The sequence below is a fragment of the Marmota marmota genome, unplaced genomic scaffold (assembly GCF_001458135.2).
Source record: "Marmota marmota marmota unplaced genomic scaffold, marMar, whole genome shotgun sequence".
Classification (NCBI taxonomy): Eukaryota; Metazoa; Chordata; class Mammalia; order Rodentia; family Sciuridae; genus Marmota; species Marmota marmota.
The window spans coordinates 35,608,592-35,633,142 of NW_025999932.1; the positions used below are offsets into that span (position 1 = coordinate 35,608,592).

Here is a 24,551-nt window from a genome sequence, read left to right on the forward strand (position 1 = left end):
TCTCTTGCAAGCTTGGGGATCTTTGCTGTTCTGTCAGTGAAATCATCTACTGTCCTTCTCGGCACCTGGTCTCTTCTGACATCTCAGCTTCTGTTCTCTCATCACTAGAACTTCCATGTGGCCATCACAAAGCAGAGGATTTTCAGGGCAGTGAAACTACTCTGTATGATACTACAGTGGTAGATATGTGTCATTTTACATCTGTCCAACCCACAGAGTGCACACCAAGGCTGAACCCTAATGTAAACTAAGGGCAGTCAGTGGACATTCATCAACTGTAAGAAGGGTGCCACTCAGATGGGGGATGCCGATAAAGGGGAAGCTCTACACATGGGATGGGCAGGAAGTATGCAGGAAATCTCTGAACGTGCCACTTTCAGTTTTGCTGTGAACCTAACACTGCTCCAAAGAAATCTATAAAAACACCCTCAAATCCCCTAAAATGATGTTAAGAAGCTTCAAAATTCTTAGGCCTCTTAATTATGGCTGTCTCCATACAATCAGAAGCCTAGAACTTGTAACCCTTAATTATATTTTTGTTTAAATCAGTGGCTTTCCATTTTTTTTTGGTCCCAGGTTCCTCTTACTGTTAAAAATCTTTTAGGATTCTGAAAGGCTTTTATTTACATGAATTGCATTAGTTGACATTTATCATATTAGAAATTAAAATTGAGAAAAAATTTAAAATGTTAATTCACTAAAATAATGATTTTATTATGTATTAATATAAATGATAATCTTTGAAAGATAATGATTCTCTGCAAAACAAAAAATTTAGTGACGAGAGTGGCACTGTTTTCCATTTTAGCAAATCTCATTAATGTCTTCTTAAGAGAAGACAGTTGGGTCCTCATTCTGGTTCTAAATTCAATCTGTATGACTGTTAGCAAATGGAGTGGAAAAGGCAAATAAAGTTTTGGAATTATGATGAAATGACTTCCACTTGATGGACCAGTTTGAGAACCACTGGTTTCAGAGATGAACGTGACTTTAGGTTTCACTTAATCTTCATTTCAGATTCTGCCAGTGTGCCTGCAGAGTTCAAGGAATTATTCTTATTTGTTTATGATAATAAAAAGAGGCTTCACTGGCCACCAAACAATGGGACATTATTTTACCCAGAACTGAGAGGATAGGTGCATTTTTTCATTCCTGTCAAAGGACTATTGACCTGATCTTTCCTGACTATGTGTATTTTGAGAAGAGAGGGGAAAGAAAGCTTTAGCTGCAAACCCTCAGTCTCAGTTCCTGATTTTGTAAGAAGCCTCTAGTCCCACTTCTATGAAGACTAACATATTCTGCAATCACCAGAAGCATCCGGAACAAGAGAAGATAAGAAAACTGGGGTGTAGGCAACAGCAGCAGCTACTAGGTCCTCCAGATTCAAAATTCCACCTATAAGAAACAAAGTCAGATTTACAAATTTCTATAGTTTGAATTCTGAATGCCCCCTGCCCAAAGACCCACATGTTAAAGGCTTAGTCCCCAGGGTGGCATTATTAGTGAAACCTCCAGGAAATGGGACCTAGCAGAGGGAAATTAGGTCACTGGGGGCATGTCCTTGAAGGGGCTATTGGGACCAGCCTCTTCCTGTGTCTCTTTGTGCTTCCAGGCCACTATGAGGTAAACAGGCTGCTTGCCACATGCTCCTGCCATGATATACCATGAAATATGTGTTTCCACAGGCCCAAACCAACAAGGCCACCATGCACTGAAACCTCCAAAACTGTAAGTCAAAAGGAACTTTTCCTTTTAAAGTTGATTCTTTCAGGTACTTTGTCAAGTGATGGAAAGCTGGCAAACAGCATTTTCTACAAATTCTCCCTCAAATTTAGTTTTACATGCAAAACAGTGAACCATTAATTTCAAGGTTTCTCCACATATAAACTGCCTAACTGTCTGGCGGCTACCCCTCTAGTCTGCCCGGGTGCTTCAAGGTTTATACGTCTTTTCTCTTCGATGTTTCTGTGTTCTCTCACCCCCCAAACTCCCCGACACAGATGCAGCTGGCTTTTCAACAATATCTCTCTCAAGACAATAGAAGAGGGTAAAAGAGAAAAGACGTGTTCCTTTGGATACAGCCACTTCCAAGACTAACTCTGGCAAATTTCAGAATCTTAAGGACAATTTTCTTGAACTATCCAGCTCAAGGACACTCAGGGATATATTCCAAGGTTACCTCTGCCCCGCCCAGGCTGAAAACTTGGGTCTCTTTTGATTTTTTTATCCACTGCTCTTCTGATTCACACAAACCTTTAAAAAAAAAAAAAAAAAACCCTCAAAATGATATTGAAACCTGAGAGAATGTCTCATTGAATTTTCATGAGCAAAGGAAAATATTACAGTGAAATTCTGAGGTCACTACACTTATCAGAGAATCCAGACAACAATATATTACAACACACCTGAGAGATAAGCCTAAGCACCACACACCACTAATGCCCCCATCATGACCCCTGTTATTATAGTCTGGAACCAGGAAGAAGGACCAACTGGTCTGCCACAGACACTGACCAATAAGAAGAGCCACCAGCCACAGATAACAGCAATTGATGTATACTGGCTGAACAGGAGCATGGCCGGGAAGTGACCTTTGCCCCCTTCTTCCAATTCAGCTCACTGGGAGCCAAGACCTTCAGGTAAGGCACTTGCACATCCCCACCACAATCTCACCCACTATTATTCTCAGTTGACACAATAAGCTGAGGCTTAAGCAAAGTCAGCCATCTTGTCCTTGATCATCTAACCAAAAGATGGCAGAGCTGGAGAGCAGATGCAGACTTCCCTAGAAGGAAAACTCACATGTCAACCACCTGACACCCGCCCCTTCTATAGGAAGGCAAAGCATATTAATAATGGTTTCTCTCAGGAACTGTGAGTAAAAGCCAGTTAGTAAAGTGAGGAGGGAAAAGAGGGAGACAACTGGTTCCTCCTCGTCAGAGTTGGCAGAAACAAGGGCTGTGTGAGCAGGGTGACCAGATTTTCAAGAATGAAGGTGGAAGGAAGAACTAACGGATGGAAACAAATGACACTCATTTATTCTTTCAAAAAGACATCACCAAAGTTCCACTCTTCCTGGGGCTCTCTACTGGGTATGGAAAATGCCAGTGAACACCACATGCTTCCTACCTTCAAGTTGCTCCGTCCGGCTGGCACTTACCAAATTCCTCCTGTTCACCAAACACTCTCAGGGATGTCTTTTTTAATATACAAATATATAAGTGAAGTATATATCTAAATCAGTAATTATCATATAAATACTAAAGAAGAAATATGAACCCACTACTCTGAGAAGCCTTATAAGAGCCTCCTCTCAGCTCAGTGGTAGAGAGTTTGCCTAGCAGCACGACAGAACAAGAAAAGGAAAAAGAAAAACCCTGCCCTAGAGAGGACAGGCTTCTCACAGGAATGGGATTTGGGCTTATGGGTCACTCTTAAAAGCAGAAGTTCCAGGGAGCAGGTCAGTGAGAGCTAACACTATTCATTCAGCGAGACTCACATACACAGGCCAGGATGGGCCAACCAAACAGTAAGTCTGTTATTTGGTAAGAGCTGTGATAGATGAGGCAGACAAAGGGGGAAGGAATTAAGGGCTTTGGACTTTGTCCTCTCGAAAGTTGTTGAGAGTCTACCCACAGTGGAGTAGCATAATTACACCAGAATTCTGGATATCTGATGGCAGAGTAGCTGGAAAAAAATAGAGACAATAGAAAGTAGGGCCAGTCTAGGGCAATGGTCCAAGCAAAAGCTGCAAGGGATGGAAATTTTAAAATGTCTAGTGGGCAGAGACAAAAAGGGATACAGACTGGAGACAGTTCTGAGGCTGAGGGAAAATGTGGATCATATTTCTGATTGGAGCTACTCAGTGATGCCATTTACTGAAGGAACACAGGACAAAGGCATATGTTGAGGGAAAATTTTCTAATTAGAATCTCCTAGATCAGAGGCATTTCAGAAATACCAAGTAAGCAGGTGGAATATGAGTCTCAGGCTCAAGAGGTCAGAATGGGTCACAGTTCAGAGAACTGGAGGTATCAGATAATTATTGCAGAAAAACAGAACATTATAATACTTCTGACTCAAATCTCAGGACTAGCCAATGTCCTCAGCCCCAGGGTAGATCACCAAGAAAGAGTAGACAGCAGCCGGGCTGCACGGAGGGGAGCATCACATCCAAGGCTCTTCAGAGAAGGAGAGGCCAGCAGGGAAATCTGAAGGGAATTCAGAAATTGAGACAATCACACCAAATATCCAGCTATCACTTCACTCAACATGCTGGGTGGTGCCTTTCCAGCTCCTTTCTTTCCACTCCCAAATCAGAAAAGTTCTGGGCTAAAGATACTGCCCTTAGGTTTTGACTTCTCTCCATCCAGGAGGCCAGCTCGACCTGTGTGCTTGCTGCTGATGGATAGCTGTGCTGTTCTCCCTGTCAATGTGGTAAGCAGTGATCTGCGACTGCGTGATTTGCTCCAATGAGCTTGAGGTCAATACTGATAGTTTTCTTCCTACACCACTTGAGTATGTAGCTAAAAAAAAGTTATCATTGATAACTGAGAAGAGCTCTTTTACTCCTCCATCTGTAATAGGTTGAAGCTGGAGATGAGTGGGGCATGGAGCCTGCAGAGCAGCACAGGGGGAGAAGGACACAAACAAGAGGGACAGGTACCTTAGAAAAGAGAAGTACTCTGGTTACCACCACCCGGGGTCACTGCAGCATCAGAGTGCAATCAAAGACACACAGGGCCAGCACTGAGTCCTAGGGACCAATGCAGACCTACTACCATCCCCTCTCTGCTAACATAAGCTTCTAGCTGGCCAGGGGACAAGAATTTTCCAACATTGTCTCAGATCCCAATGCCAAGCGATGGCAACTCAGCAACCACCGGGGCTACCAAAGACAACTGCTTACTTTACATGTTCTGGCTCTAGTGGGTTCTCAAACTTCACAGCAAAAGAATAAATGTCAGATGGCTCTTGGGAGAGCTGTTGTCGAGGTTGTCCTGAGAGGAATGCCTCTGAAGGTGATTAACTTGGAAATGCCACACCAGCCCATCTGGGTTCTGAGCCCTATAATCTAAATGAGAGTGACATGAGAACCAAGGCCTGGCTCTAGTTTGTGGAAGGTATTATATCAGCATAAAAATTAGCTAACATATTTACAAATACAGAGATATTCTTAAATATTTGGACAGGAATAATTAAAAGACTTATGGTTCCTATTATTGAAAAATAAATGTAGGACCACAGAGCTCTCCTGGTATTAGCCTATCAACTACAGATTCCTAAAGCAACAGAAATATAATCCTTGATGGCTGGTAAGCTTTCCCACTTCTATTCTCTCAACCCACTAGAGCAAGGGAATCACTGTGATTAGAAATGTGCCACATCTTCTCCAATTGTCCATTCATAATATCTTTAGTAATCTGTATTTCTTTCCAAGCCCATCTCTCTTCTGGAAGGTGATGATTAAAACAGCAACAAGTTGGATAAGAAACTCTTCTGCAGAAAAATACAAATGTTTTTACAGCCCATGTTTTTCAAATTACATGACAATTACTGTGATGAGGTAGCAAAGACTGAGAAAAACAGAAATAAGGTGAATCATCTAATGGAATATGCCACCACTAAAATGTTTCTTCCCCTTGGAACTTGCCTACTAAATCTGTATGACATAGATTTTGAGGCTTCCTGGATACAATTAACAGAGATTGATGCTGCTGGTGACATTGACAAGAGCTAATATTTACGCAGCAATGACACATACAGGTTGTTCTAGAAGCTTTACATGTATTATGTACAATAATCCTTAAAACAACTCTATAAAATGGATATTATTATTATCCCCACTGTATAGGTAAAGAGACTGAGACACAGTAAAGCAAACTGCCCAGTGTGTCAGTTTCAGGGGGACAGTGCTGTGATTTAACTCAGGCAGTCTGATCCCAGAAATTGTGCTCCTAACCTTTATCAGCTATCATCTTACTACTGAATTATTCACTTACTCACTCACTCACTCATTAATTCAATCTATAAATGTTCACAGAGAACATAAAATGCATGGACACTGTACTGGCACCAGACATGTAACAGCAAGTCAAGCAGAAGTAGTCTCTGCCTTGTGGAGCTTATCCTTAATATATGCATGAGTCAAATAAGTGCCCCAATGACCACAAATTGCACTATGAAAATGCTACAAAGAAGCAGCATTCAGCTAAGAACACTTTTAATCCAGGGACTAAGTTGCTGGAAGATCAGGGAAGACTTCCCCAAGGAAATAGAAAATAAATTGAGATATGAAGACTAAGAGTTAAGTCGGCAAAGAAAAGACAGAAGCATATCCAAGGCACAGGCCACATAATTTGCAAAGCTGCAAATTGCTTTAGCAGCAATGCTAAAGGCCCTGTGAAAAGAAGGCTCATGTTGACTAGAAGGGATGGAAAGAGCTGATAAGGTAAAATTCCAAGAGAAAAGGCACTGTCCAGAACAAGGCTGCAAGGTGGGCAGGGCCAGAGAATTTTGGCTTGTGTACTAACAGCAAGTGAGAAGCCACTATACAGGTTTTCCCAGGGGACATGACAAGGTTAAAATTTGTATTTTGAAAAGATCCTTTTAATTCCAATACAGAAAGCAGACTGGAGGGGGAAGGATGCATGTGAACTGATAAGTGAGAGGAGCAACTGAGGAATCCAAGGAAGAGATTATGGAGCAGAATAATGGGGGCGATTGTGATGGAAAGTGGGGAGAAGGAGGAGGACGAAGAAGAAGGGATAGAAGCTGAAAGGAACTTAAGAGTTAAAAATCAGTAAGTGATAAACTAGATACAACTGAGGAGGAATGATGACTCCAAAGATCCTTGGCTTGTACAACAGGACAGACAATGATTCCAGTTACCAAAGCAGGAACACTGAGAACGACTAGGTAGTGGGGAGGAATATGAGGCTGATTTTGGACTTATTTTGAGGTCCCTTGAAGACATTCAATAAAAAATATTAAAAAGAAAGTTAGAAAAAAAATAAGAAAGTTAGAACCTCGGAGAAAAGGTCTAGATAGAGATTAAAAAAAAAAAAATTTTTTTATTGGGCTGGGGATGTGGCTCAAGCTTTAGCGCGCTCGCCTGGCATGCGTGCGGTCCAGGTTCCATCCTCAGCACCACATACAAACAAAGATGTTGTGTCTGCCGAGAACTAAAATAAATAAATAAATAAATAAATATTTAAAAAATCTCTCTCTCTTAAAAAAAAAAATTTTATTGTCATATATGTAGCAAGTTAAACCATGACATGGATGAGACTGCCTACAGAGAAAAGAAGCAAGGGTCGAAGAGCAAATGTGGAGAAACTTCAATACTGAACCAGAGGGGGTTAAAGAACATTCTGTGATAGAAACAGAAAACAGGAAGAAAATCAGGAAAAGTATTATCATGGACATTTAAAAAGAAACTATTTCAGAAACAATGAATAGTGTTAAATGCTACCGGGAAGTCAAACATGATGATGACTTAACAAAAAGGGACTATTTCAGAAAGAAATAGCAAATAGTGGGCTAAATGCTGCATTGACCAAACATGATGAGAACTTACAAATGTCAACTGGATAAATCCAATATTCATATCCACTTGGAATCTGAGAATACGACCTTATTTGGAAAAATTTTGAAGATGGGTACAACAAGTTAAGATGAGGTCATGTTGAATTAGGGGGCCCTAAATCCAACAACTAGTGTCCTCATAAGAAAGCCACATAAACACAGAGGGAAGGCAATGTAAAGATGCACATGAAGACTGGATTGAAGCAACTACAAGTCAAGGAACACCAAGTACTGCCAGCAACTATCAGAACTGGGAAAAAAGCAAGAGAGGAATCTCCCTTATGGGCTTCCATATGAGCATGGTCTGTCCAAATCTTGATTTCAGACTTTTAGACTCTAGAACTGTGGGAAATAAATTCTGTTATTTGAAGCCACCCAGTGTGTGGTACTTTGTTATAGCAACCCTAGAAAACTAATTTACCAGGTACTGATTGCTCCTGTGGAAATGCAGTAGTCCTTCCTATCTATAGGAGGAACTTTCCAAGACCCCCAGTAGGTGCCTTTAAAAGAAGATTGTACTGAACCTTGTATACTATGTTCATTCCTATACATACATATCTAGGATAAAGTATAGCTTATAAGTAGGCACAGGAAGAGATTAACAACAATAATTAATAATAAAACAATTTTAACAATCTACTATAATAAAAGTTATTCAATGGCTGAGGGGTTTAGCTCAGTGTAGAGTGCTTGCTTAGCATACACAAGGCCCTGGTTTTGAGCCCCAGTACGGAAAAAAAAAATTATTTAAAACTTATGAATTGTTAATTTATGGAATTTCTATTTTATATTTTTGGACCACAGTAAATCATAGGTAATTGAAACCTTAGGAAGTGAAACCGGGTAAGAAGAGACTACTGGGTATTAGGATTGTTATAAATATTGTAATATCTTGAACTTTCTGAATATAATAAAACACTCTTGAGTTTAAAATCCTGGTCCCAGGTGATAAGAACATCTCTGAAGATGCTTGAATTTCCTTCTAGACGATGTTAAATATTGTGTTTTCAAAGAGGTAATTTCTCCTTTTTATTTGAAAAACTCTCAGAGAAACTATATCCCTTTCACTTGAAACTGCTTGAGTGGGGGCACTTTTGCTTCGCGGTTACGTCAAGAGACTCTCTGCTTGAGTAAGTACCTTCTGTCATCTGTGATATGATTCCCTGCCTATGAGACTCTGACAAGATGGACCATTTTGAGTTCCCCATGACACAATTTCAGACCATTTCATCTAAGAATACCACTGTGGTGAAATACATGAAAAGAGAGTGATACTCTTATTAAGGTGTTCATTTAATCAGCAAAACATGCACCTCTAAATGATAATAAATGTGAGAAGGTATATTCCCTCAATAATGCCAAAAGTTCATCAGATTTCTAGTCTTCAAAGAAAAAGAGGCGATGGCTTATTTTTAAAAAAAATTTTTTTAGTTGTTGATGGACCTTTATTTATTTATTTACATGTGGTGTTGAGAATCGAACCCAGTGCCCCCCACATGAGAGGCAAGCGCTTTACCACTGAGCTACAACCCCAGCCCAAGAGGCGATGGCTTATTAGTAGCATATTTTAGTGTCTCACAAACTGTCCTGAACACATTATGTTTCTACTTAGGTCTCTCTCTCTATTTATTTATTTGTGGTCCTAGGGATGAAAGCCAGGATCTTTCATATGCTAAGCAAATGTTCTACCTCCAGTCCTACATGACTGCTTACTGTATCTCTGAGTATGAATTTCAAGAAGCAGAAAATGGATGGCAAATTCTTCTATATGTCAAAACCAGTCATTTAAACCAGGATCTGTTCATACTGTGTCATATGTTGAGCATATATAGTAAAATTCTGCTGGCATAATGCTTAATTTTGTTTTACACACCCTGAAGATGAATTGAAATATCTTTTCTCCATTTAGCTGATCATGTTAACAAAGCATATATAGAGGTCCCCTTAGGACCCAAAACTGAAGCAGACACAGTAGTCCATTCTAAGAAGAAAAGAGACCCCTAAAGTGAGGAGCATATCTAGGCTTCAAGACATACAGAGTTCCCATGTCAGCTGGCTGTTTATTTTAGCTAATAGGCTGGTGAAGCCCTATAAATTCTCCAGGCCTCAGTTTCGTTCTCTGAGACACACCCCACCTACATCACAGGACAATTGTGAAGCTGGAATGAGGCAACCCAGAGTGCCCCATGGTAAATGTTCAAGAAACGTTTAGTTCTCATTCCCTTGGATAACCTAGGTGAACTAACAGAAATATATATGTTATGAGTATAAAAATCATAAGAGCGATCAAAACAACAACAAATCCACACTTGATCAATAACATTTATTTTTATACAATAATCTCTGTTTTGAATGTTAACTATTACATAGATGAATCTTTTCTACTCGTCTCAAGCTTCAACTAACACACACATAAAAGTAATTGTCAGGGAAGGGAGAAATTTTATTATTTCAAGGATGTGTTCACAAACTCTTCAATGACTATAAATTTATTTTGGCAAGACATTAATAAAATTTTGGCTCCATATGATGGAGAAGAAAACATATATTCATAAAGATGAACACATAAACATCTCTATGACTATCCAGTAGGATTGGTGAAAATTAAGTTTTGAGCCCCAGTACCTCAAAAAACAAAAGTTATTTAAAACTTATGAATTATTTATTTATGGAATTTCTATTTTATATTTTTGGACCACAGTAAGTCACAGGTAATTGAAACCTTAGGAAGTGGAACTGTGTATAAGAGGGAACTACTGGGTATTAGGATTATTATAACTATTGTAATATCTTGAGCTTTCCGAATATAAAACATCTTGAGTTTAAAATCCTGGTCTCAGGTGATAAGAACAGCTCTGAAGATAATAGAAACTCTTTATTTCTATGTTGACATTTCTTCTCCAGTTAATTATCCCCTCTAAACATAGCAGAAAGTCTTGGGGTGGAGTGGAGAGACTCTTCCACATTAGGAACCACATTAGGGGTCTCGTTCCTTACACAATGCTATCCACTCATCCTGAGTCAAGGCTTTCACAATATTCCATGAATCCTATTTCCACATGGGTTGGCTTCTCTCCAAGCATTCCTTGCCCTTTTTACCTCCATGTTTTTTCTCCCATGTCAGCAATTTTGCCTGAAATACCTTACCTTCCTCTCTTTAGCTAATCAAATCATAGCCCTTCTTCTAAATCCAGCTCACATCCAGTCTCCAGAGAGCTATCCCAGACCTCCATTTCCTCTCTCCTCTCACCTTACTATGCTGCCAACATCATGCTCAGTATTAGTGCACTGTTGTTTGTTTACGGTTATTTATTCATACTTCATTTTTAAGGTTTCCTCCACTGTATCATAAATCCAAGAGCCACACCATGTTAGAACTGAGCTTCACCTTTTGTACACCATTGATATTTAGATATTGTTGGTTGGCTAGAAAATTTTAAAGTCCTGCTTAGGCATGAATAGTAGCATAATTTGAGTGCTTTCAATATGGATACAAGACATTTCAGAAAACTCAAGATGAATTAAACTACTGGTACAACTTTTCCATTTGAAAAATATTTATGTAGTAATAGAATTATAATAATACACTATCTTGGAATTTAAGCAGGTGCTTGTTACAACTAACTATATAAATCATAATAGAGTTTGTACTCTAGTCAGTAAATTTATTTGAGACAAATTATTCATTGAATCCCTAATTCATATAAGGAATCACACTAAGATCTGCTGAAGAAGAGATTAATGGACTGGAGATATAGCTCAGCTGGTAGAGTGCTTGCCTTGCATGCATAAGGCCCTGCGTTCAATCCCCAGCACCACACACACACACACACACACACACACACACACTCACACACACTAATAAAAAGACTGGCCAAATCCTTAACATTCAACACTTTAATAGAAGAGGCAGACTTGAAAACATTTCAAAGCAGAAATTAAATAAGCAATCAAATAGCTAACCTACTGAATAATATATGTGATTAATTTTAATCAGTAGGGTATAGGAATCATATGCCTAAAATAAAATAAAATAGGAAAAATACCAGTTGAATGAGGCCTCAGAAGATAACAAGGACTTTGTAGACCAAGAAGAGAATTCCGAGCGACATAATCAGAAAAAGCAAAAGATATGGTATGAAAATAGACTCTTTATTTTTAAGCTCTTCTCTGTAGGTGATCTCATCTGCTACTTCATGAGGGCAAAGGTATTCTTCTACATGTAAAAACTGAATGTTTGTCTCTTTCCCTTCTATTTCAAAATTGCCCTTATTCTTGCCCATAGCTAATTCTCCAAATTCTTGTGTACTTTCTTGCTATTTGTCTCCTCTCCAGACTAGTTCCAGGGCTCATCCTCTCCTTCCCTGTGGCCAAGATCTTTTTAAAGAGTAGGTACATTTGTTATCTCTACTTTATCTGTAATTCATTACTCAGTAACCTAATTTGAATTGTCATTCAAAGGTTTCACAATATGTTTTGTATTTAGCAAAATAAAGTGAAACATGGATTTACTTTCTGGTTGTGTCTTTTCTTTATTTAAAAGATTTAACCAGTATTTCTTCTTCAAATTTGCTATATTCAGGAAACAGAATGTATAGTCTCTGAAGCAGGATTGCTTCATGTCTAGAAAGTAAACTATTAACAGCTGAAAGTCTATTTTCAGCAAAGAACGTGTTATTATAGTGATCAATGAGAATCTTGAATGTTAAACATGCTGTTCTCTCAATGTATCTTCCCTTAACTCAGAGCTCTTTACAATTCCTCAGATAGGGTGTACAATTCATTTTCTTCAATAACATAAAGGAGGCACTTTTAAGGAAATTATCTTATACAAACCAGGGCCACAATCCTTTTTGAAAGATCAAAGTACAGTGAGGTTTAGTATCTCGACTGTTCTAACAGCCAGGGAAATGACCAAGTCCCTGTACCTAACAGACGCTCCAGCTCTCTGGCAGTTTCATTTACTAAAAGGAATAATGGCTAAGATGGTTTCTCCTCTTCTAAACAATAAACAGCTAGAACTCTCCATCACTTGCTTTGGTTTCCTATCTTGCCTTCATTTATCAGCTCCCACTAATCACCAATATTTCAAAAGTGCAAAGAACCACCCATATGAAATATGCATCTAAGTCTTTTCAGGGACAATGAATGTTATACACATGATTCTATGAACTGTTAGGTAATTCATGAATCTCAGCTTATCTTTTCAGATTTCCTTTGTAAAGAATACTTTAGTAAATTGAACAATCCAATCCCTTTAATATTTATTTATTTATCTATTGTTTTGTGGTACTGAGGATTAGACCCAGACCTTCACATATGCTAGGCAAGTACTCTATCACTGAGCTACATCCTCAGTCCTTTTTAAAGTTTTTATTTTGAGACAGTGTTGCCCAGGTTGCTAAGTTGCCTGGGCTGGCCTCCAACTTGCAATCCTCCTGTCTCAGCCTCCCAAATTACTGAGATTACAGACAAATGTCACCATGCCCGGTTTCCTCTAATCTTTTAAAAATGAATTTATCCTATAAATAACACATCCCTCCTTTAAAAAATGGCTCTTCTTAAAGTATATAAAGGTAGATATTATATCTTCCCTTAACTACCAAATGCATATGGAAATTTGACCTACCAAATGCATTGGATATTACGGAAATTCCATAAATATTTGCCAAGAGGCTCCTATATACAATATTGTCCAATATTTCCATAAAGGCCACTCCACAAATGTTTTGACCAAAGGTCAGAAAATTTCAGGCCTATCTTTAACACTGATAGGGACTAGGATTAAGACTACAAATGGAAGCCCATATTTCATATGTCTAAGCCATGCACAGTGGCGAACACTGTCATCTCAGTTACTTGGGAGGTTGAGGTAGGAAGATCATTGGTTCAAATATAGCCTAGGCAATTTAACAAGACCCTCAAAATAAAAAACAAAAAGGGCTGGGAAAATAGCTCACTGGCCAAGCACTTGCCTAAGGATGTGTGAGGCCTGGATTCAATCCCCAGTGCCAAAAAAGAAAAATTAGAGGGTTATTAAGTTAGACCATTAAATAACATGTGGCCTCATCTCTAACACTGACAAACAGACCTTCAATTACCTGACAATACAGTTTCTTAGATTCTTTGAAGTTCTGCATCACTGTGGCCAACCTGCCCTCTGCTCTTCCCTTTCCCAAGTTCTGTCAACATCTTGAGGGGCCCTACATACACGTGTGACCATCCTACGACCTCAAACTGCTCCCCTTTAGGCACTCCTCAGAACTAAGGATATACTCACTGGTTTTACCTTCCTAAGGACCAACCCAGGGAAAAGGCCCAGGAAGATGTTGGAAGGAGCTCTGAGCTATTTGAGGGCAGAAAATTCCACAGTCTCAGTGCACAGAGGATGCAGGGAGAGAGGGAGTGAGGCTCAGGCTGGTCATACCCCTCAGGCCCTCAGGCCTTTCATGCTGGGGGCACGTGTGGCCAGAGTAGTGCTTTCTCATTCACAAGTCCCAAAGTACAGCCTCTCTTGCCTGGGACTAAAAGCAATGCTAATCAAATAGAGAATGTACAGAGCAGACTTTTTACTACTTAAAACTCAGTAAGTCAGATTAAGAAGGTAGATAAAACTTGAAATTCCAATCTCTAATCACTTCAATTCCCTCAAGATCTACAATCAAAGGGTCTGATATTTAATCTGGATCTATCCTACAGACTAAAACCTAGATTCTGTGCTTTCCTGACAAATTCATACAAATTTACAGAATTCTATTCACGTGCTAGAGGGAGCTGGGAAATCAGGAAATAGAAGGAGGAGAACACAGAGTATCAAAGACAAGATCAGACATGCAGATGTTAAAAAAAAAAAAAAAGACATTTCTCTTGGGTTCTGTTGCTTGTGTGGGAAAGTTAACACCATGTTTAATCATCTGATCAAAGTTCAGTATCTCAGCTTGCTCTTAGTAAGGCAGACTCATGCAGCTCACTCATCTGCCTCCGAACTTCCCTAGCCTGGCTACTGTACGTGTGATAGGTCATGCTGAGCTTCGTCAGCATGTCAGTAGACTGATGACAGCTCTCCCTATGTAGAATCACTTCCTTCACCATAACATGCTTCACTGTAATTTCCATTTTACTTAGCAAGAAAATGATTCTGTTAATTTGAAAAAAACTAAGAAATAACTCTCATCACAATACATATACATACTCCACAGGAAGGGAAGTATTTCAACTGGAAATCTTATTTATGTGTACTTACTGAGATTGTACCATTGTCTAGACCTATGGACAGTCTTCTGGTTTCCGGGTTAAAAGACATGCATGAACATGGAGCTGAAAGAAATGAACATGTTGATGAAATTAACAAAATGACGGTTCTCATTGATTCAGGAGTGCCTAACTCTAGCTAAGGATGTGTGGCTATTTTTTTCCCACTATTTTCTGAAATAATTCATTTAACTCCCACTCACCAAAACTATACAGTAATTTTACAACCAATCCCTAGTTTTTTAAGTTGTCCTTTTAATGATTATAGCAAGTAAGACATTCTCAAGCTGGACAAGTTCCCAAGGGCCTGGTCTCTGCTTGCACTGTCAGTATTCAGTCTAAATTTGCTCCACTAGATTAACAATACTTTGTTCTGTGTAAGCCTTCAATCACGGCTCTCTCTCTCTTCCACTCAAACCCCATCTTCAATAGAAATAACCCACTCTTTCTGAATAGAAAGATCTTACTCCCAGCCCTCCATGCCCACACATATATACACACATAAATCTATATTTGATTTATCAATGATATAGGGCAAGGGAACTAACAAGTCTTCTACTCTTTGCAGTCAGGAGGTTTGGTGGAAGCTGCTAGTTGAAAATGATGACAGATCTTTCTCAAGCTAAAAAAAAACCCACCCAATCAACACAGGGCTAGGCACTGCAGGAAAAACACCAGATGAGTCAGCACACCCAGTCCTGGGCTGGGACTCCCTGATCCACAAGACCAAATGCCTATGTCTACTAAGTCCTATGCTCAGAAGAAACCTGTAATCAATAAGGACATACTACATAGCTTCTAGGTCCCTGTCGTCTTTATCTACACTTCCTCCTAAGAATGGGGGATTCTTAACAATTTACCCCACACTGAAAAAGTTGTTCAAAAGAGCCCAACACAATTTTTAAATGCTCCCTCTATTCACAGTAGCCCTATGGAATATGAACTTATCAATATAATCATAATACAACACCAAATTTTTTTATCTCTACTTTTTCAGTTATGATTAGATGTCTCATCCAGGTCACACAGAAAAAAAAAAGTTGGAGAAGGTTCAAAGACATAATTCAAATAAACAGTGCCATTTTCAAACACTCGTCTAGAAATATCGAACTATAAAAGAACTTCAAGTTCTGTTGAAAGACTCACTTCACCTAGTAAACACATCACTTAGTAACATTTTTTTCTATAAAAGGGCCCTGAACAAATTAACAACATAAAGAATCTCCTCAGCTGCATAAATAATTTACATTTTTCTAATTTCAACCATGACATACTCAGAAAACAGAAACATACATTTAAGAAAAAAAATTCCCTAAAACTCCCACCAGTATGGACTATCTTCTTTCTGTTTAGCCACAAAATAAAACCAGATTCCCAAAAGTATACTGCCAAAAAAAAGCAATCAAATGATATTTAATGTACTAACCTAAGAAATTCAGTCTTATTCACCCTTAGCCTATATAAATAATTTGGCAAAATTTCTACACAAATGCTAAGATGCCAGGTTGCATAATCTCATATGTGTGCAGAATTAAAATATATTGATTGCATGGAAAATTACCATGTTAGCTGGAAAAAAAAACAAGAAAAAATATATTGTTAATACAGCTATATGAATTATGCACACACATAAAAAATATGTAGTAAAACTAAGCCTCATACTTTTTTTCAAAAAATTTTTCTTTAACACTGTCTTTAATCTTGTCACTTTGTTGTTCTTATTAAAATTAATTTTAAATATCTAATTATTTATTATGATTTAAGCATGAGCATATGAAGAAAATCTGACTGTAGCCCCAAGGAGCGGCATGCTAGCCAAGAACAACCTTATCATTTATCAATGATTTCTCAACTGAGATACTACCACAGGAACAAACCTTATCATTTAGCTGTCCACCTGACCTTCTATAAGTATGTTCTTGTGAATTCCTTAAGAGGTCATGTATGGTCATGCCACAGAGGATCCACTGATTCCTAAACATCATTTAAAAGACGTTTTTACAACACTGCATAAGCTATTCTTAAATTTATATTGCCATTTTTTATTCCTGTTATTCCCCCATTTGTTACTCAACAAAAATTTAGAATGCTCACTATGTTCCAGGCATGTGATACAATGATACATAAGGTATTCCCGTTGCCATCAAGAAATTTAGACTGTGATACCAACTACATGTAAGAACTGTATGACTCAATTTCATCTTCTTAGTTCAAATCACTTTATGTATAGGAAGAAATACTACCAGAATTCAAAAGCCCTGTTGTTTGTAAATGCAATTATAAAGAAATCTTAACCGAAATTCTATAACCCATGTGCCTGAACCTAAGATGTTCCAGAGCTGATAGCATTAGCTGCCAGATGCCCTAAGGCACAGCCACCCTTCAAAGAAGTATTATGGGGAAACATCAGGCAAACCTGGGGTAGAGGAGAGAGAGGGAGAGAGAGAGAGAGAGAAAGAGAGAGGTGGGGGAGGGGGGAAGGAAAGGCTTTGGGTATCTGAGCCTGATGCTCCTCAATGATTTCTCAACTGAGATATTACCACAGGAACAAACCTTGAGTTGGATACCCATAAGCCCTGGCAGGGCCAGGCAACAAATGGTCTCAAAAGAATTCTGAAGCCTAAATTTGTTAACTACAGTAAATCTTTTATTTGGGGGTGAGAGGAGTACAGAGATTACCGCAAAAAATCCATCTCTTTTGTAAAGGCTAGTGCTTTATAAAACTCCTAGCCATGCAAGACAAACATCAAAGGGACAAAACTGGGAAAGGATAATGAGACAGAGTAAAAGTAGTAATGGTCAAATGGTAACAGGAACTTTGGGCAGGAAGAATAAGGTGGAAACAAATAAAATATGATTTAGGTATAATAAGTTGTTATAGTTTGCAAACATGTGACACTTTACTAAAGTCTGCTTCAAATGCTATAAAACTATTAATTCATAAGGCAATACAGAAATAACTAATCTCATGGCTAAAGTGCAACTTAGAGATGAACTGGCTGGGCAACTGTTCTATTTGCTCACCTTAAAAATGCTTTCTCCAAAGAGTGAAGTGGCTGATCATAACTGAAAAATTATAACACAGTGTCCCTCTGCTGACTTCCTCAATCTAAATCACAACCCTGAGCTCTAGATGACATAAATACAACATGACACAATCCAGAAGATATACTCATTCCTTCCATGGCATTTTTAACTTTCCCAGTGAGGATAAGCATACCAAGTAAGCTCTATGGGGTGATCCCATCTGTTAACGCCTCCCAGGTATACCATGTCATATGCAGATGGCCTGACTTCTCCTGCATTAACCAAATAACTGAAATTCAAGGACTTGCCACTGGTTTTGCTTCCTACTCCCCCCCCCCCCAACAGTTTTATAAAAACATGTAGTAGGGGTGGTAATGGTCACAATTTCTCAAGAAAATAGTATAGAATTAATTTTCCACACATCTGAAAAAGATTTGCCATCGACCTTTTCTGTTTTGGTCTGAAATAACCAAAGGGAGTGTCTGGCAAAATTTTAGGAAGCAAGATAACAAAAGGTATTAAAAAGAAAAAAAGAAAAAGAAAGGGCTAGGGTTGTAGTTCAGTAGTACAGCTCTTGCCATGCGTAAGGCACTGGATTTGGTCCTCAGAATCATATAAAAATAAATAAAGGTATTGTGTCCATCTAAAACTAAAAATATTATAAAAAGAAAGAAAGAAAGCAATGTGTACAGGTCTGTGTGTACTGGGACCTCTTATTCTCTTCTATTAGTATCAGGACTTTAGACTTTCATGGCCTATCATAGTCTCACCTTTAAACACTTTGGTAACATTTGAGTAAGTTTTAAAATGAAATCTTTGTAATGTAAGCCATGCATTCAGCTTTAAGTTCAGGGAAAACTAAAACAAAGAGAAGCTCCAGTATAGGTGATTATATTAATGCTCACATAATTTGAAGGAGGAAAATCCTCAAGAGACAAGAACCCTAGACATAAAAGACTCAAGAGACCAACATTGACAAGTCAATAATGAAATGGATTGGAGAAAAAGTGACTTGTGTTTCTAATATTGTTATCCCACAATTGGCATAAGAAAAAGCCATTACCCTTGCTTAAAAAAAAAAAAAAAATGTAGGGCTGGGGATGTGGCTCAAGCGGTAGCGCGCTCGCCTGGCATGCATGCGGCCCGGGTTCGATCCTCAGCACCACATACGAACAAAGATGTTGTGTCTGCCGAAAGCTACAAAATAAATATTAAAAAATTCTCTCTCTCTCTGTCTCTCTCTCTCTAAATACACAAATAAATAAATAAATGTAGTTGAGAGGAGGTATTTTCAAAATAATTGGGAAAAAGTTTCCTAATTTCTATTGTTTATACCACTAATTCTTTCATTGTATAACTAATTTATTCTTGTCCTTTGCTGACCAGTTGAACTTTGCTTGAATAAACACAAGTTTCATGGAAGATTAAGTCCTGGATTTCAATCACACTGTCTGCTTTACAATGCTAAAGGTATTATTTGGCAGGATACACTAATCTTCAGAGATGTTCTGGTTGGAACTTTAAAACTAAATAAACAATGGTACTTCCGTGAATAAAACTTCAAGCATTAAAGGCATCTTGATGAAGTTAAATGTCAGGATCCCACAATAAGGGGATCAGTTGAACCTCGAATGAGTAACACACCCCAAACAAAGCAAAGGCTGGATTCACAGACAGTATTTTATCCAGCCTTATTTGTCCTAGCACAATGTTTATTAGATGTGCAATACCCTACTCATGTTTTATTTCATTAAGCATACTTATATTGAGGAATTTGATGGTCTAGTACTAAAAAGTATTTTTCATTTAAGTCAAACATTTTATGCACTCTACCAAAATTGACCTTTTTTTTGGATCTAGTCTGAGTAATATCAACAAAGTCATCATGAATAAGTGAGGAGAAAGAAGTTCACTGGATTAGAAAAAGGGATATGAAGGGAAGGGAGGGGGAATGGAAATAGAAAAGACAGTAGAATGAATCAGACATAACTTTCCTGTGTTCATATATGAATGCACAACTAGTGAAACTTCACATCATGTACAACCAAAAGAATGGGAAGTTACACTCCATGTATGTATAATATGTCAAAATACACTCTACTGTCATATATCTAATAAGAACAAATTTTTAAAAAAGAAATGGTTGCTTTTTCTCCCAGCAAGTTTTAAGTCACAATAAAGTGATCTAACTACAGTACACTTTGTAATGCTCTGCCAGATCAATATCAAACAAAAGTATGTTAAATAAATGCTGTACTTACTCAGATTATTAATATCTCATATTTTTACTTTGGATAATCTGTTTTCCTTCATTTCCATTAAAAAGCAAGTTTCTTGGGTACCTTTTGTTTTTAGTAAATACAGAATTAATCATTACCTCACTGTTTTAAAAAATGCAATTTTACACATATAAATTGTTTGCAAATGGTTCCATAATATACCCTATGAAAAAGAAACTAATAAATGCAGCAATATACTTCACAACCACCAGGAACCAAGGAGTTATTTGAAATAAAGTACAAACTGAAACAGTAGGATAGGCATTTCCCAATCATATACAGATTCCCCAGTCTTCCATGGAACTTTGAATTGAGTTAATGATGTTTAAAAGTCACCAAAACAATAATTACCTTATAAAAACAGAACTGCTACATTTATAACTTTAAATACTAAATCAGCACAACAGAAGAGATGGGCAAGGAGGGGAAAGTTGAACAATGACAGGAACCACCTCCCACATCCAGAATTATCAAAAGTTTTCATCCCATTATGACCCTATGTGCATATGTGTACAACCAGAAGAATGAGAAGTGATATTCCATTTATGTATGTATGATGTGTCAAAATGCATTCTATTGTCATGTATAATTAATTAGAACCAAAAAAAATAGAATTAAAAAAATAAAAGTTTTCTTCTCTAATGGGAAAATTAACATTTAAAATGTATGTACAAAATAATTCATTTTCATTCCAGATATAATATATAAAAGCATGTGAACATATTAATCAACTTCATTTTTCAAATCTTCAATTTCAAGTCATCTGTCACCTTAACATTACAGTCCCAACAAATGGAAAAAGGAAACCAACCCAGCTACAACCTCAGGAAATAGCCAATTTTTCTGAATAACTCTGGGTTAATAATAATGATAGTATATACGATTAAACAACAGGCCTTGAAAAGTATTGTGCAAACAGTTATTTGAGAATAAAGAAAATGAACAGTTTATCTGTTGTTGGGCTCAAGGCAGCACAAACATAAAGAACTTGCCCAAAGTGACTCAGCAAAATGGTAGAAAAAAAAATTCCAGTGTCCCACCTAGGCACAGGTTCTAACCTACAAGCTATTTTAAATGTTCCAATCTAAAGCAGTACACTTGGACTGGAGTGAATTTAATATAAACCATGGACTTCATCATGTTCAAGTTTCACTTAATCATCTTAACTAATATAATTCATTTATTATACTCCTTACCTCATTTCACAAAGAATTTGAAATCACTTTAAATAACCAGATATGACAAAACCAAACAACAGAAATAAACAAAAAGTCATGATTATAGAAGAAAAAATAAATAAAAAAAATACACACACATTTCATGTGGCTGTACCTGTCCGTTGAGGTGAGATGCAATGAACAAAGGCAGTCTGCAGCAAGCTAATGCTAACTTGATTGGGAACACGCAGAAGTTAGGTGGACATTCACACTATCTGCCACAGCCATTCTCTCCCAGGCTTTGGATAAAAACTGGGAAGCGGATGATTCAAAATGATGTGTTCACCTCCGGTGAAAACTCAAGGTTAAGGTGGCCACACTTGTGTGAAAACTGAGGGGCCCAATCACAACTTCAGACTGGACAGATGCCATCCCTCCAGACCAAAGCAGAGATCTGGACAAATGCCAAAACATGACACCTCATGACTATGTTTGGTGCACCTATTCATTTGCAACTACCTTTGAAAAAAGGTCTTCTGATTTGCTTTGGGGGCAAATGCATAAAAGCTTAGGAGTCAAGTAAATTTTATCTGCCTTATCTGGAAATAACAGAACCCACAGAGGTTTTCCAATTGTCCAACATGCCCCAGACCAAGGCTTTTACCCCTAACAGCCTCCTATTCACTACATATTTGGCAACAAAGGTGATTTTACCTATTCTCCATACCCAGGGGAGAAGTTGGTAATTAAGGCCCACAGATGATACCCAATCCTCTGATAGAATAAGAACAGCCTCCACCACCTGCCACCCTGGCTTGTACCTCAGATTCCTCCCTGCCTCTTCTTTGTCTGACCAGGAGCTGCAATCCTAGTTGGTAAAGTAAATCTAAAAGATCTCAACCATGAAAATTGAAACGCCTGTGCTTTTCACATGCCTTTTCTCTGTAGTGTGATACAAATGTGGTAGTTGAAATTCTATCTATAAGAAGCCTAGAACAAATAATCACATTTATGGCTGCATCTGAAATCTTAACACTGCACCCAGAGGAAGGTCCCTCTCCATTTGACAAGCTCAGGCAGGGGCCCAGGTGGGCTGATTGTAAGACGATATTATCATAGGCAATTAGCAGCTACTATATGGGTACACCAAAAGGATATTTTGAAAGAATATTTGATAAGGAAAAGCCTGGATTTCTCATTCATCCATAAAATTAGCTAGCTTATAGGAAACTATAAAACAAGTCAACAGTTATCCCAAATTCTCTCTACAGAGGTGCTGGGAGTGGTAGTGTGTGTGCTTCGCAAGCACAAGGCTCTGGGTCCTTTTTAATCCCCAGCACCATCAATCAATCAACAAACAAACAAACAAATATATCTCTAAAGAGATCAGGGTTCAAATGGGCCTCCTTCAAGGAATCTTTGTGACCATGTCCTTAACATGCCTCTTTCCCTGTCATCACCTTTATCACTAACCAGGGCTGGTACTCATTTAATGTCTGCTTCCCCATGACATTGTAAGGAATACAAAGGAACAAGCTGCCATATTTAATCACTATAGCCATGGTATAGGTCACGTTATGGAGGAAAAGTTTAACATTTGTTTGGTGAACTGTTCAAACAAATGAAAGAGGGCAAAATATTACTTTCTGCCTTTCTTCTTTACATGCCCTTACTTTTCCCAGACTATGTACAGCTCAACACCCCAGTGGCACCAACAGGACCCATGGCAAGTCCTTCCTACTGAAAGATCAGAGACCCAGGAAAAACTTAACAGATGGGAATTAGGAGGTCTGTACAATTAGGGCTGGGCTTAGTCAAATACTTGTAGCTACAACCAAGGGAAACTCACTTGTGCCAGCTTAAACACAAATGGGCATACCCAGCAGGAGGTGGCTCTCTCTTAAAGGCAGAAACCCAGCCAGGAATGGGGGTGAAGTTTAGGAAGATAAAAAAGAAAACCTTCAGGAATCACTGCTTGGGCTTTCCCACCCTCAGAGGTCAGAGGGTCCTCCCTCCCGAGTTCATCCTTCCTTTTCTGAAAATCAGTTTCTCTAGGTACAAAAAAGTCTCACAGCTCTTGGGCTTATATGTTCCCAGTTCACAGGACCTGTCTGCCCTAAGACTAGCATTGCCCAGGTCCAACTGCTAAATTCCTGGGAAAACCAGACTGGCCAGGGGCAAACAGCTTCAGCCAGGCAAGTCCGGTTTCTCAGGTTTCCTTCCTTCCTCCCCTCCCCAGGAAGGAGGAGCAGCTCAGAAGAGACCATGGAGACAACCCCACAGCAGTGCTAGAGTTTTACCCTGAGGCATCCCTTTGCACTTCATCTTTCTCCTGCCACTCCCCCAAGGTCACTCAACCTTGTCAAAGTCCTTTCAGGCTGACTCCCATCATCCACTCATTATGAGTAGCCTTCACTACTCATTCCTTCACATTCAATGCTTCCTGCTCCTTTCCTTCGTTAAACTTCTTCTCAAAGCTACCAAACATCTCTTCTCCTGCCCAGAACATGAAAAATACTCTATTTAAAATGTATTTTAGCTAACAAAATAAACAAGCCATATTTTAAATGTGTAGAATGTTGTCTCCTGTGTTTGGAATACTACTTATCATGCACTACTATAAATGTACAACATGGTCATATCTGCCTCTGGTGTCCATTTTATAGCCTCTAGATTTATTCCATTTCCTTTTCACTTATTTTGTAATTAATACCACATAATTTGTAACTAACCACATTGCTTAAGCATAATACTGAATAACCTCTTAACAAAAAAACCTTTCAACAGAAAAGACTGCAAAGCAATCCTTTGGAAACTCAAATCTTTATTTCAGGTTCTCTGATCAAAACATAGCTTCTTTTCTTATGCAATAAGACTGCCATTTTCAAGTTAAACAAAGTTTAAATTCTTGCCCAGAAGTTAGTTACTATGTCATCTGAATGCACACAATTCCTAGGAAAATAAGTAATTTCTGAGCAATTGTGAAGAATATCACCTTTTTACTTATATCTGTACACAGTAGTAAAAACCATCCAACAATGAAAAATTACAGAAGTCATTTTGACCATGTTCATCTACAAATCCTGGCATCTAATCTGTGTCCCTCTATACTGGTTATGCAGTAAACGTCTGAGGGACTACTAACATATACACATATAGCTACATATTTATAAATTACCATTATATACCCATGAGGCTTTCATGTGTTCATTTAAACATATATATATATATATATATATATATATATATA

At 38.2% G+C, this 24,551-nt stretch overlaps 1 protein-coding gene across 2 annotated transcripts in view; it reads right to left on the reverse strand.

Moving 5' to 3' along the window:
* Wdfy2 (WD repeat and FYVE domain containing 2) overlaps nucleotides 1–24,551 on the reverse strand; it is a 154,008-nt gene that overhangs the window by 64,357 nt on the left and 65,100 nt on the right. For both annotated transcript variants that reach the window (XM_015484254.2, XM_015484253.2), the window contains exon 3: nucleotides 14,831–14,904. In XM_015484254.2, the coding sequence (XP_015339740.1) occupies nucleotides 14,831–14,904 (74 nt within the window). The remainder of the gene's footprint in view (nucleotides 1–14,830; nucleotides 14,905–24,551) is intronic.